The sequence below is a fragment of the Zootoca vivipara genome, chromosome 10 (assembly GCF_965207765.1).
Source record: "Zootoca vivipara chromosome 10, rZooViv2.hap1.1, whole genome shotgun sequence".
NCBI classification, from domain to species: Eukaryota; Metazoa; Chordata; class Lepidosauria; order Squamata; family Lacertidae; genus Zootoca; species Zootoca vivipara.
Window position 1 is genome coordinate 7,644,283 of NC_142593.1, and position 14,637 is coordinate 7,658,919.

General features: G+C 39.9%; 1 protein-coding gene across 2 annotated transcripts in view; it reads left to right on the plus strand.

Moving 5' to 3' along the window:
* DAPK1 (death associated protein kinase 1) overlaps positions 1 to 12,749 on the plus strand; it is a 75,248-nt gene extending 62,499 nt beyond the window's left edge. For both annotated transcript variants that reach the window (XM_060280100.2, XM_035099579.3), the window contains exons 21-26: positions 833 to 1,021; positions 3,744 to 3,941; positions 6,070 to 6,208; positions 7,472 to 7,592; positions 9,849 to 10,037; positions 10,362 to 12,749. In XM_060280100.2, the coding sequence (XP_060136083.1) occupies positions 833 to 1,021; positions 3,744 to 3,941; positions 6,070 to 6,208; positions 7,472 to 7,592; positions 9,849 to 10,037; positions 10,362 to 11,594 (2,069 nt within the window). In that variant the 3' untranslated portion in view covers positions 11,595 to 12,749. The remainder of the gene's footprint in view (positions 1 to 832; positions 1,022 to 3,743; positions 3,942 to 6,069; positions 6,209 to 7,471; positions 7,593 to 9,848; positions 10,038 to 10,361) is intronic.
* The last annotated feature ends 1,888 nt before the right edge of the window (positions 12,750 to 14,637 follow it).

Below are 14,637 nucleotides of genomic sequence, written 5' to 3' on the forward strand. Positions count from 1 at the left end.
GTTAAGATAATACTGTTCTTCATATTAAAATATCTATTTATATTTATTTCAGCTTTCACCAACTGGGTGCCCTCCAGGGCCGTGCCGGCTGGGGCTGTTTGGAGTCATAGTCTAAAAGCAGGGCACCAAGTTGATCAAAGCTGGCTTGCACCTTCAGAAATGTCAGGGGTGCATTAATTATTTCGACCACTAGAGGAGGCTAGTTCAATATCAAAATTACTAATTATACATGTTTACTAAATGGTTTCTGTTCATCCTGAAAAAGTTGCAGATAATGAGATGGCTCTGCTCCTTCATGCTTCCACTTGGAAAAGATACAGCTTTGCTATTTATTATTCAAATTGGTGCTTTATAGGTAGTCTCCTTAATATTAGATAATAACATACAGTACTTGTTTAAATCATTGATCCCTGCAGTAATAATTGGAGAGGGATAAAATATTGCCCTCACAAGTAAAGTACCAATTCCTCTTCCCCCTTAAAAAAAAAAAAAAAAAAAAAAACAAGTCTCCAACCATATGTAATCTACCCAGCTGTGAACTGGGAATGACCTCCTTTGTCACCAAGGGGCTGTTCTGAACTGCTGATTCACCTCTAGAGGAGATAGGAGGGCTTTGGTTGTGATTGATTGTTGCATATTTGTATATCTTAAAAGAGAATATTCCTGGCAGCTGCTGATAGTACCAGCGCCTTATTTTTGCCACCAACTCTCGAACCTGCTCTGTGCAGACTACCACAGTTGTCTGCCCATGTGGTTTTGTAATAATACTGTTTTTGAAAATTCAAGGTTTGTAATCTTCTTTTGCCCTTCTCCTTTTCTTCCTGTGATCCAGTTTCAGTAAGTATTTCAAATCTGTATCCTGGCTGTGAGAATGTTAGTGTGAGAAGCCGGAGCATGATGTTTGAGCCAGGCCTTACCAAAGGGATGTTGGAAGTATTTGTTTCGCCCTCTCACCATTCCCACTGCTCAGCAGATGACCAGTCAACCAAGGCCATTGACGTTCAGAATGCATATTTGAATGGTAAAACATGAACTTAAATTCTCTTCTTTTCATGTAACCTAATTGGGTCCTTTGTGCAAAAACGCTTCAGCCTGAAATCCACTTAAATTATTTACAGTATTGGTTTATTTTGTTAGTTGCCCAACACAGAGCAAGCTCTTGGTGGCTTACATTCGGGTTGGAAAAAATCCAAAATTGTTTGAAACACCCATGAAAAAGTAACAAAATACATAGAACAGTGCCAGCCACCACAGAAAACCAACAAACAAACATTTATCAGTAACCCAGAGCACAGCTGGATCATGTTCCATCAAGTGTCCTGGGAATGAGAAAGTGTTAACCTGGCAGTATCCTTGGGGAGAACATTCTACAGGCATAAGTCTCCCCTGTAGTTTCCACCCTTCAAACCTCTCTAAGAGGGGGCACACTTTAAGTACCGTATATTAGTGCTTTATCCCTAATTTTAGACTCTCCACCAGCACAATAAAAGCTTACGATTAGGTGTAACATTTGCTATGTCAACACAATACCTCAAAAAGCATTACTATTTTAAAGTTTCTTCAGTGTCAGCATAGTATTGCAATCCAGCACTAATCCTCTGAGAGCCAAGAGATCCCTGCCCAAGCCAGTGGTGGTATTACATTTTCAGCAGGAGCTGCATTTATTGATGGAATCCCAGAAGTGTGATTTAACTTGCAGTTTGCTCTGTACAAGCATCTCTATGAGGAATACAAGCTGGAGAGAGCCATTCTCTGTCTGATGAGATATAGACCCTTATATACAGGGCCGGCCCTAAGGCAAGGCTGGGTGGTGCAATGCGCCAGGGCGCCGGCCCGCCAGGGGGCGCCACGCTGGGAAAGGGGGGGCACCGGAGGGATCTTCGCACCACGGCGCCAGATATGCTTAAGACGGCCCTGCTTATACAGCCTGCAAAGAAACCCTTATACGAGGGACGGTCTTCTCCAGGGTATTCAACGTAGCGTTGAACAAACATGATGGGAGCATTGTATCTATAGTCTGAGGAATTCACTCTGCCACTGATGAAGAAACATGGCGAGGTGCTTACTCAGGGCAGGTCTAGACCGGACATCCCCAAACTTTGGCCCTCCATATGTTTTGGACTACAATTCCCATCATCCCTGACCACTGGTCCTGTTAGCTAGGGATCATGGGAGTTGTAGGCCGAATCATCTGGAAAGCCGCAGTTTGGGGATGCCTGGTCTAGACTGCTGTTTAAGAAGCTCTCATTCAGCCAACCTGTACCCAAAGAAAGGCTGAACTCCTTCCAACCTGCAGATGTACTAATGGGTAGATATTTCAGATGTTTACTTGTTATTCTTCAAAGCTTCGAAAAACAGCAGCCTAATATTCCACGAGAAGGAGGAAGAGATTGCATCTCCACCATCGTAGGGCGCAGTATTTGTCAAAAGTGCCAGGGGGTTGTCATAGAAATTATGAGATTAGGAAAATGTCACAATTTCTGAAGGAATTCATGTAGATAATATGCATTGGGGCTTAAATTCCAGCCTGGAATGAGCACCCTGTCACTACCAACTGTAGCCTGACAGCCTGCTTACATATGCAGATTGAGATTTTTACGCTAGCCAAAGTATTTGCTCAAATCCTCCAGATTATTAAAGATAACATTTATGAAATACTAATATCTGAAATTACAATTCCTTTTAAAATGCTGAGGGATTTTTCTAGTGCTCCCGCCTTCCTGAGATGCATTTATTTATAAATGCTATTAATTAAAGTTTGTAAAAATGCCTGTTACTCTCTGGAGGACAGGGAATAAAGCTATGCTTCTCTCAGCTTCAGAAAATTTAAAAAAATAAAAATTGCATGATAAAGTGTTGCATAAAATGGCAGTTAGTAATGAACTATGAGTATTCTAATCCCTCTCTGAGTTTACAATTACACATTATTATTCTACTGACTTGTGAAACAAAATGGCCAGTTCTGATTTTTTTTAAAAAAGAAAACCTCCTGTTTTGACACTTTATATAGCACAATAATATGCCTGTGTAATAGTATGCTTCAGATTCTGCCAAACAAGACAAAACTAGTAAAATTACTCATTTAATATTTTAGCAATTAACTCTCTTGCAGTGGTCTTAACATGTACAGTGGACACTCGGGTTGCGAACGTGATCCGTGCAGGAGGCACATTCGCAACCCTCAGCGTTTGCAACCTGCAGCGCCGTGTCTGCGCACACATGGGTTGTGATTTGGCACTTCTGCGCATGCGCTGAAACCCGGAAGTAACGTGTTCCGGTACTTCCGGGTTCGGCAGAGTGCGCAACCCAAAAACACGCAACCCGAAGCCTCTGCAACCCGAGGTTTGAATGTACTTTTGCACAAACTACAGCTTTAGCGGTAGGTGTATTGTGCCATGTTTTCTATAGTTTTTTACAGAAAAGTTATGGAGAAAAGTTTGTCTTCTCCACTGTGTATAAGACCCACTGTGATTTAAAAAAAGACTTGAATTTCTTCAGTGGATAAACTTGTCTAAGTTTGACTGCAGTCTTGCACCAAATATGCATGCCTAGGGTCTTTGAAATCAGTAAATGTAGCTGTGATCAGGATTGCAGCCTCTGTCTCTGAATGTAATAGTTAATAATAATAATAATAATAATAATAATAATAATAATAATATGTATACTTCAACAACAGCAATAATAAAATATTTGTAAAACTTGTTCTACTTAATGTCTTGATAATATATATTTGCTTGTTGCAGGAGTTGGTGATTTCAGTGTGTGGGAATTCTCTGGGAATCCTGTGTATTTCTGCTGCTATGACTATTTTGCTGCAAATGATCCCACCTCAGTTCACGTTGTACTTTTTAGTCTTGAAGAGCCCTATGAAATACAGTTGAACCAAGTGACCTTTTGGCTTAGTTTCCTAAAATCTCTTGTTCCAGTCGAAGAATCCATAGGTATGCCACAAGTACTTTATCTCTGCCAGCCCTTCAACATGGGAGAGAGAAAGCGGTATTTCTTCATGGTTTTGTAAAGTTATGTTATGTTGAACCATTCCACGCGTCTTTTGACTCTACTGCCTTGATTCATACAAATTAACTTTTTTAGAATTCTTTGCCCTTCAATATACTTCTTAAATGAGTTCGCTGGTCAAATATTTTAACTGGGCATGTTGCTTTAAAGTTGGGTATACCAACGAACTTAATTGCTCCATATTTTGGAGAAGTGTTAAATATATATGTTTAGCTAACATAAATCTAGCTTCATTATGATAAATTTCTCTTCACCTACTGTGGAAGTTTTTTGAAAGAACAAAGTCATGATGTCTGTCTTCACTTCATCAACAACAAAGTTGCTGAAATGTGTGCAACAAAGCCATTAATTAAATGATCATGGAACTGACAGTTTAACAAAGACCATAGTGCTTGTTATACTAAGATGAACCAGTTAATTGGTCCATCCAGGTCTACATCAGGATAGAGAACCTTTGGCCTGTCAGATGTTTCTGAACAGCCCCAGCAAGCATGGCCAATGGTCAGAGCTGATGGGAGTTGTCATCTGACAACACCTCTGGTCTTCATTGGCTTCCAGTGGCTCTCTGGCGTTTGAGACAGCACTCACTCCCAGGCCTACTTGAATTGAACATAGGACCTTTAGAATGCATACAGATCATATTTGCACCGGAACCAATATAGGGATTTGGGATGTTCTAGATTTGCATAGAATTTACAAAGAGCACAAAAGAGAAAGCAAGGATTGTATTGGGCATGTTTATGTTCCATGGAAGTCTGAAGTACAGTATACTTATCTGTATTCTGCATTTGAAGAATGTATGTGTTTAGCATATGATGGCCCTTGCTCATGAGGATTTTTGTGGTATTGCCTCTAGAGTATGTGCCACAATACAGGTAATAGCTATAAAGTTAAATTCAGTATTTTCCAAAAATTTGGCAAAATACTTTCATCTTATTAAAGATGATGTATAAGCAAGCAGGCTGTACAAATTTGTGTTACCTCATTCATATCCCATTTGTATCTCTCTCTCATTCTTTTCCATGGTATCTTCCAGGCTTTCCTACTTAACTCTCACTTATGTGAGAATTCTTTCTTTGTGTAAGTACTGTAAAGTTGCATTCATACCACTGTATGAATGTTTTTTAGATCATTTGTTTCCTGCCTATAATAATCTCAACCATAGTATTGTAGAGTAGTGCGGTCAGTGGATGATATTTTTTAAAAAAAGTAGCTGTAGCTGGAAAAAAGGCATTGCCCCTTCTCCAAATATATATTTTGTTAGAAACGAAATAGATGGTTTACAAAGATTTATTGTGATTTGGAATATGTCTCTGTTTTATGACATGAACCATCAATACTGTTTTGGAATGTTGAACATCTGTTTTTTTGTGCTATGAATGTAATCACACTAGCCAGAATCAGTCTCTTAAGTTTGGGGAAACATTTAATCAATCCCTGACTTGTGGACCAGGTTCACATATAACGCTAAGCCAAAGTTTATAAACCAATAACAAACTATTGCTTACAGGTATGGTTTGTTCATGGTTAACAAACCATGGTTAAGCTGCTGGTCAACTAATTAATAATTTAAAAGGTAAAGGGGCCCCTGACCATCAGGTCCAGTCGTGTCTGACTCTGGGGTTGAGGCGCTCATCTCGCTCTATAGGCCGAGGGAGCCGGCGTTTCCCCGCAGACAGCTTCCGGGTCATGTGGCCAGCATGACAAAGCTGCTTCTGGCGAACCAGAGCAGCGCACAGAAACGCTGTTTACCTTCCCGCCGGAGCGGTCCCTATTTATCTACTTGCACTTTGACGTGCTTTCGAACTGCTAGGTGGGCAGGAGCTGGGACCGAGCAACGGGAGCTCACCCCGTTGCAGGGATTCGAACCACCGACCTTCTGATCAGCAAGCCCTACACTCTGTGGTTTAACCCACAGCGCCACCTGGGTCCCATCAATTAATAATTTAACATACCATAAAATGCTACATTTGAATCATGCCATTAGAAGAGAAAGTTTCTCCCCTCAAAGTCTTCTTTGTCTGTGTGTGTGTGTGTTTTTTTCTCCTAAAGCATTTGGAGGAAAGCTAAAAACCCCACTACATGTTGCTCTGGTGGCTACTCATGCCGACATTGTCAACCTTCCACGTTCTGCAGGAGGAGAGTTCCAGTATGACAAAGATACATCTCTTCTGAAAGAAATCAGGAACAGGTATGATGGGGGAATTGTAATTTTTAAAAAAGGAACGATTGCTTTTCTAAGAAATTAATATATTTTAAAACTTGTGTGCATGTTAAGACATTGAGCTAAACTTTTTTAAAAAAAGAAATGTACATGCATACAAATAAAGACAATCTACACCAGGCATCCCCAAACTTCGGCCCTCCAGATGTTTTGGACTACAATTCCCATCATCCCTGCCCACTGGTCCTCTTAGCTAGGGATCCTGGGAGTTGTAGGCCAAAACATCTGGAGGGCCGAAGTTTGGGGATGCCTGATCTACACCTAAGGTCCCTTGCTTTGGACTGGTTCAAATGCAAAAAGGAAACAATGGATTTCCTTTTTTTTATCTCTAACCAAAGAGAACCATAAAACAAATATCAAACAGATCAAAAGCATCATAAACAAAAGCAGTTATTGTAGCAAAAGTAAATATACAAAAATCAGTAGATACAAAATCAGTAAAAATTCTGGGAAATTTTTTATAAAAAATATCTAAAACAATGGATTTCCATTATGAAAATGTGCCACAGCAAACTTCGAGCTCAGGCATTCCCTACTTCCACATACAAGCATCTGCTTGCTTTCCATTTTGAAGAGACATCCATTTTCTGTTTTGTCTTAACTTTGCGTCAAGCAAAGCAGCATTAAGCCATGGTTTTGCAGATCACGTTTGAAGTGAGCACAGTTACTCACAACTTTCTAATTCAAAAGAAAAAGTGGGAATGTTTCAATTTCCTTCCCTCATGCATGAGGGAGCAGAGGGGGGTCAATGTAGTTTCAACTAAACCAGGGCACTGTGTACCACAAAAATATGCACATTTACTGTGGCAGTGATCTACCCCCTTTTTGGGGTTCACGTAAAAGTTGTTGAGCTTCTTTAGGGAGGAGGAAAGCAACATTGAGCTTTTTTTAAGGAAGGAAAGCCCTGTTTTTTGTGGTTCAGGTCATTTTAGGGGTGCAGGGCAAAGATGTTGAGTTATTTTTAGGGGAGCCAAAGTTTTTAAGCTTCTTTGGGGGGAGCCACTAATCTTCCGGTGATCTACCACAGACATCCAGAGATCACGATCTACCTGTTGGACATGCCTGGTATATAGAAATAGGATCAAGATGCAGGTTTTTGTTTTTTACTAGATATGTGATATTAGTAGAACTTGCTTCGCGTACTTCAATTAATACATGGAATAAGAATGAAAAAGATGGATGCAGTGTACTGTAAAATGGTAAACAGGTTATTTATTCATTTCCTTTCAGGTTTGGAAATGACCTTCACATTTTAGACAGATTATTTATTTTGGATGCTGGGGCATCTGGTTCTAAAGATATGAAGATTCTCCGCAACCACCTCCAAGAATTACGTAGTCAAATTATTTCTGTAAGTCATGTCTTCTTAAAACATCCATTGGCCCAAGCGGCATGATAGTATTTCCATTCTGAGTGCACCTTAAATTATGAAGTTGCCTTCTAGTTATAAGTATGGGAAGAAAGGAAGAGAGTTAGAAATAAGAATCCAGTACAAACAAGGTCTGTATGGGTTAAATTAGAATCATTGGCCTGAGTGCCCTCTGGTGGTGAGCAAGAAGTATTAAATAGATCATAAGCCCATAAATTCTTTCAGCTCTTTCTTACGCCTTGTAAAAAAAGTGGGGGGGGGGGAGTAAATTTAGGTAGAAAATATACTGGTCTCATTCTGCAAAAACGGCCTAATAAATATTTTATTGAAGTATAGCAAGTTTTTAAACATGTGTCTGCAGTGTTGAACTAGTTCTTTTGAAAAGCTTTGGGCCTCTTGAATTGCATGTGACCAAACCATTCTGAGCCTTTCAGTGAGAGTCATTTTTGTTTTCCTCATTGATACTTTGCCGTTCCTCCAAGGAACTCATGGTGGAATAAATGAGCTATTCCACTTTATTTTCATATCACAAGAGTTGCCCAAGGTCACCTACTGAGTTTTATGGCGGAGTGGTTGTTTGAACACAATATTTTATATACAGTATACCATAGTGGTGTTCTCACTGCTTCTATGTTTAATTTTGCACATCATTTACTTAGCCGCTTTCACTTCCAACAAATTTGAAAAAGGGATTAATATGTCTGGCATCCAATCGTGTGTTGTTGTTTTTTTAAAAAAAAACAAAAAATGTAGTACCGGTATACATATGGAAGCATCCTTTTCTGCGTAGATCAACTATCTCTCCTCTGCTGCATAATGCAGGCAGCCCTGCTGAAGGCAGCCCTGTTTAGGGAAGTTTTTAAGATTTAATGCTGTTTGTTTTAATATTTGATTGGGAGCCGCCCAGAGTGAAGGGAAGACTCAGCCAGATGGGTGGGGTACAAATACCGTAATAAGTTTTTGTTGTTGTTGTTGTTGTTGTTGTTCTTACACTCTCCTACTGCTGGGTTTGCCACCAGATTTTTTTGGTGTATAAAATGTTTCTCACTCCCAGAAGAAGTATTTAACAATGCTTCTTGCTGTCAAACAGGCATCAGCTATACAGCTCCGTTTCAGTATGAGTTTTCACCAGAGGCAGGATTCTGAAGAATGCAACCCCTTTTAAGCAGTGGGTGTTGATTCCTGCTTTCACATGTCTCATAGACTGTAATGTTGTGGTGAAAAGCTGGTCCTTCTTTGCCAGAACCACTCAGCTAACTAGTGATCATTTTACTGCTCTTTTTCTGCAGCATATGCATGCACTTGAAGTTCATACTGTTAACTTGTGAAATGATGCCAAGAAACTGTGTTTGTTTTGTTCCAAAAAAGCTCGTGGTACTGCACAGTTTTTCCCTTAAAAAGACTTCAAGAGCCTGTCTGCTTATGCCAGTACAGATTTAATGCAAGCCATACTAACATGTTGTGCTGTCTTTATGAAACTTTTGTAATATAAAAGAAAAGGCTTGTTAGCTGTCTCGTCAAAAACTGAGGATAATGTACTGTGACATACTTTCACATTACAAATATAAAAATGATGAGTGTTACAGTTATGCTGTCGCAGTTTGCTTTGGGGTTTGTTTGTTTTTTAAAAAAATACAATTTACATGATGCCTGGAGCAGGAGTGACTGTGACTAAGTACTTAGCATAATCTGTGATTTGATAGCTTCTTTCATTCTTGTATTCCTTTACAGAATGCATTGCCTTGAAATGGGAATGACAGAATAGCACAGCCTTCACCTTAAGCAGAATCAGCATGCAAGCCAGTACTGCTAGGGCTGCATCAGTTGTGGAAATAACTTCCACTTCTAGCATCATTACCAATAGAGGAGTATAAATGGCGAAATAGAATCAGTGCTCTATTCTTCAGCATTCAGTGAGGTGTGGCAGAGCCATGGAGCCAGCGCTCACAGTACTTCAGCTTACCTGGCCAGGTAGAGAATGTGCAGACGCACCAGTGGCGGCAGCAGATTGGCTCTGCTGTTGTGTCTGTGCAGCATCACACCTGCCCTGCCACAGACCCGTCTGGCTAAGCTGTAGTAACACCAGTCTCAGAAGTGCAGCTCTGTGACTCTGTTCCACCGCACTGGGTCTGTTCCTGCTAGGATATGAGTGATGGGTGGCATATATATTTTAAAGCAAAAATATAACAGTTTACATTCTTGAATTAGAGCTAATGTCCAATCTGGTGTTTTTCATAGACATGTCCACCCATGACACACTTGTGCGAAAAAATTGTCTCCACGCTACCTTCATGGAGAAAAGTGAATGGACCCAACCAGCTCATGTCACTGCAGCAATTTGTGTATGATGTGCAAGATCAGCTTAACCCGCTAGCAAGCGAAGATGAGCTGAGGCACATTGCCCAGCAGCTACACAGTATAGGAGAGGTAAGTAAACTGCATGAATCCAATTTTAATTCTGTAGGTAATTCTTCATTCTTTGCAGCTTGGCCATCAAAAGAGATGAATGAATTTTGGCTCAGCTTGATACCCAGCTTGGTCTGCAGTGGGAGGAATTCAGCAGAAGCTGCCCCAAAGCTCAGCACAAGGAGAAACTCTCTTCCCTTTCTCAAATTCACATTTTTCATTGGATGTAGATAATGGACTATATGAGAACCTGTAGTCCTCTTACAGCTAAAGCTGTGGTGTCTGCAAAACTATCCCCTTCTCTCGTATTTGGATTTGACTTGTGGCTTTTCTTCTGTTCAACAGATCAATATCATGCAAAGCGAGACAGTCCAAGATGTTGTTCTGCTAGATCCTCGCTGGCTGTGTTCAAATGTGCTCGGAAGACTCCTGTCCGTGGAGAACCCCAAGGCCCTCCATCACTACAGGGGCCGTTACACCATAGAGGACATCCAGCGCCTGGTCCCAGATAGCGATATAGAAGAACTCATACAAATATTGGATGCTATGGACATCTGTGCCAGGGATCTCAGCAGTGGAACAATGATTGACATTCCTGCTTTAATCAAGACTGATAGCCTCCATAGGTCTTGGGCTGATGAGGAGGATGAAGTTATGATTTATGGTGGTGTTAGAATTGTTCCTGTGGAACACCTCACCCCACTGCCTTGTGGGATATTCCACAAAGTTCAGGTGAATCTTTGTAGATGGATCCATCAACAGAGCACAGAGGGAGATGCAGACATACGCTTGTGGATCAATGGATCAAAGATTGTGAACCGTGGAGCTGAGCTCCTTGTCCTGCTTGTGAACAATGGTCAGGGTATTGAGGTTCAAGTTAGAGGCCTGGAAACGGAGAAGATAAAATGCTGCCTGTTTCTGGACTCTGTGTGCAGTACGATTGATAACCTGATGGCCACAACATTACCAGGACTCCTGACAGTCAAACACTATCTCAGTCCTCAGCAGCTGAGGGAACACCATGAGCCAATAATGATATACCACCCGAGAGATTTTTTCCGCGCACAAAGTCAAAAGGAGACCTCATTGACTAATACCATGGGCGGCTACAAAGAAAGCTTTAGCAGTATACTGTGCTTTGGGTGTCTAGATGTCTATTCACAGGGAAGTTTGGGGATGGATATCCACGTGTCTGATCTGAATCTGCTTACACGAAGGAAACTGAGTCGACTTCTGGATCCACCTGATCCCATGGGCAAGGACTGGTGCCTTCTTGCTATGAACTTAGGCCTTCCTGATCTGGTTGCGAAATATAATACAAACAATGGGAGTCAGAATGACTTTGTCCCAAGCCCATCCTATGCTCTTCTGCAGGAATGGGGAAATAGCCCTGAAAGTACTGTGGGCACCCTAATGTCTAAACTGAGGGAACTGGGGCGCAGAGATGCAGCTGACTTTTTAATGAAAGCATCCTCTGTGTTTAGAGTCAGTTTAGATGTGAATGGCCAGGAAGCCTATGCTTCAAGCTGTAACAGCGGGACATCTTATAATTCAATTAGCTCAGTTGTCTCTCGGTAAAAGCAAACACAAGAAAGCACACACTTTTCTAATAGCAGATAGCGACAAAGGATTAAATACGACAGTTTTGTATGTATTTATAAGTTTCTACATTAATGGGTTGCCACTGCCTCCCAGCATCACTTTTTAAGTGACTGATCATCTTATTTTTTTACTGTGACGTCTTGCTCTTATTTTAGTTATTAAAAGGCTGGTGTATTTCTGGGTATTTCACAGTTTGTTTCTGATTATACATCGTGCTGCTTAAATACTGGCATTTTAACTGGGAGGACTCTAGCTTTTCGGTACCTAGAGGTTTTTTAAATCATTTTTCCAAACAGAAGAAGCATACGTAGTGATACAAAGCTCATTTCCTAAGTCCTCTCCTTTTTTTATCGTCCTTGTTTAATTTAAAAAACAAAACAATTTATAGTGAAACAATGCTAGTATATTTCAATTTTAACACCAGGCTTAGAAATGAGAAAGTGAGTGCCTTTTGCAGAAGATAATGTGGCTAAAATCAAGTAATCCTGTTGAAGCTATAAGACAATGCTACCTCTATTTCACTGTCTGCATGCTGGTTGTTACAAGTGGTGCTTGCCTTTGTGTTTTTCTGGAGTTTAAGATACTTGGTAACATGAAAATTGTTCTGCTGAAGAGCTCTCATGTTGAATACCATGCGAGTACAAACATTAAGACATTATCAGTTTTTATTTCCGTTGAAGTGGAATGGAAAATTGAAACCCCATGAACTTGCACCTTCCATTATTTCCACATATCTCAGGTAAAGATTTTACACAGTTGTAAAGTTCACCAAGGCACATATACAAGTGTTAGCTAAACAGATTTACTCTGTACTTAACAGTGATCATTTGTGGAAAGCAAATGTTTTTTTTGCTTTCAGATACTAGTGTGCTTATTTCTTATACTTGAAAGTTTGATTATTATTTTTTAATTAAGGAAAGCAAGAATTTCTTGCAGTAAGAGAAATTGGTATGAGGGATCAAGACTCTTCTGTTCTGAAAAGCATGTAATTTAAATTGTACAAGATACATTATGTGTATATACATATACAATGTATGTATATATATATATTACTACTGTTTTTCCTTAATCTTTGTTGTAGTAAAATTTTAAAGTTTTTTTTTACAAATAAATTTTTGCCTGTTGCAACTATTTCATCATTCCTCATTTCCTAGCTGCATTCGTGTTAACCAGCAAACTGAGCATTGCTAGCTGTTGGTTCCAACAACTTGACTTTTTAGTAGCAGCTATGAACTCTGCAGGACTATTTTTAGTCACTGTAGTTTTTCTCTTACCATAAGAGGTTGCTGGTCTCTGGGTAGGCTATCCTTTAAGCATGGCCTGCTTTTTTAACCTGCAGGCATGCCAACCTGGTATTTATTACATTACATTTATTTATTTATTTATTTATTTATTTATTTATTTATTATTTATTTATTACATTACATTTATGTTCCACCTTTCTTCCAAAGCAGGCATCCCCAAACTGTGGCCCTCCAGATGTTTTGGGCTACAACTCCCATGATCCCTAGCTAACAGGACCAGTGGTCGGGGAAGATTGGAATTGTAGTCCAAAACATCTGGAGGGCTGAAGTTTGGGGATGCGTGTTCCAAAGTCTACTGTGATGTGTGAGCCATCCCTAGCAATTTAGGATAAAGGCTGTAATTTGCTTCTGGTAATGATTTGGATATTGCAAGTAAGTTAAGCAGAAAGGGGACTACCTCCCCACCCCCCTTTAAATCGCTTGTGCACACTAGAGGAGGACTCTAGAAGACACAAAGGTGAAAACACGCAAACATGTTTTTGAAGGGTTTCCTCTGCTGAATCATCTCTTTTTTTTTTTAAGTTTGTAAAGAGGAAATGACTTTTTGTGTAAATACAACTTCTGGCCAAGGTCTGTGTTAATTTCCTCCAAAAGTGCTGATTCTGCAGAGTTAGAAGCAGCAGTGATAGTGAAGGGTGTGACTTTGCTTAAGTATGCAGAGTGAATCACCATCACCAGACAGCAGAATCCAGGATTACTTTCTGCAAATTGTATGTGCTGCATTCATGAGTGCATAAAAAGTAATTTGTGATTAAGCTTCCTTTTTTTCACCAGTAGTTCCTATCATTATGGAATCTCGGTTTCAATTTCCAGGGATCTTTGGACAGGAATTTCCTGGTTTCAATTTGCATTTATTTTTATTATATTAATACGGTAATAATTTATTATTTACATGCTGCTCATTTGACTGCGTTTTCCCACTCATTCTAGGTGGCGTCCAACAAATTAAAACATCAAACATAGTAAAACATCAAACATTGAAAACCTCCCTATATAGGCTGCTTTCAAATGTCTTCTAAAAGTCAGATAGTTTTTCAGTGCAGCGAGATTTCTTTTTTCTGTGTTCATTTTAATATTTACTTGCACCCTACAAATCCTTAAGGCATTCCTTATTAGGCACTTAAAACAAATCTTCCTCTGGCAGAATATACTTGTTTTGACAGGGGTCTGGTAGTCAGGTGGTCTGGCTCCTTTGCAGGTCTGAGGTATTATATTTCGGCAGAACATGAAAAGTTAGATTTTCAAAGGTCCTCAATGTGGCCCTTTTGAGGACCTGTTTGTTTATTGTATATAATATATAAGTATCTCCATATGTAGGTAGATGTTCCTCTCCTATCTTCAAGGAAAGGAAGCCGCCTTATACCTATTTGAATCAGCGTTCCAGTTTAGTCCAGGACTTCAGGCCTGTGCCGACACAGGTAAGGCGTTTTCTGAGATTAAGTCCTGTTAAACTCAGTGACATTTCCACATAGCTTAGCTCTAATTGTTTTTTAACCTTTGAACTGAGAAAAGTTCAAAGTGGCACGCAGCCACATAGCAAGAGAATGTGCAAATCAAACTATGGCAGATTTCATCATTAGGACCTTGTAATGCCTGCCAGCAGTACCATTTTCAATTAAAAAAAAGACCATTGTTGCGGTAGCAATCATTTTTAATAGCTTCCTATTTGTTAGTGAGAACTACCTTTTAAATAATAGGTAGTTCCATGAAAATGG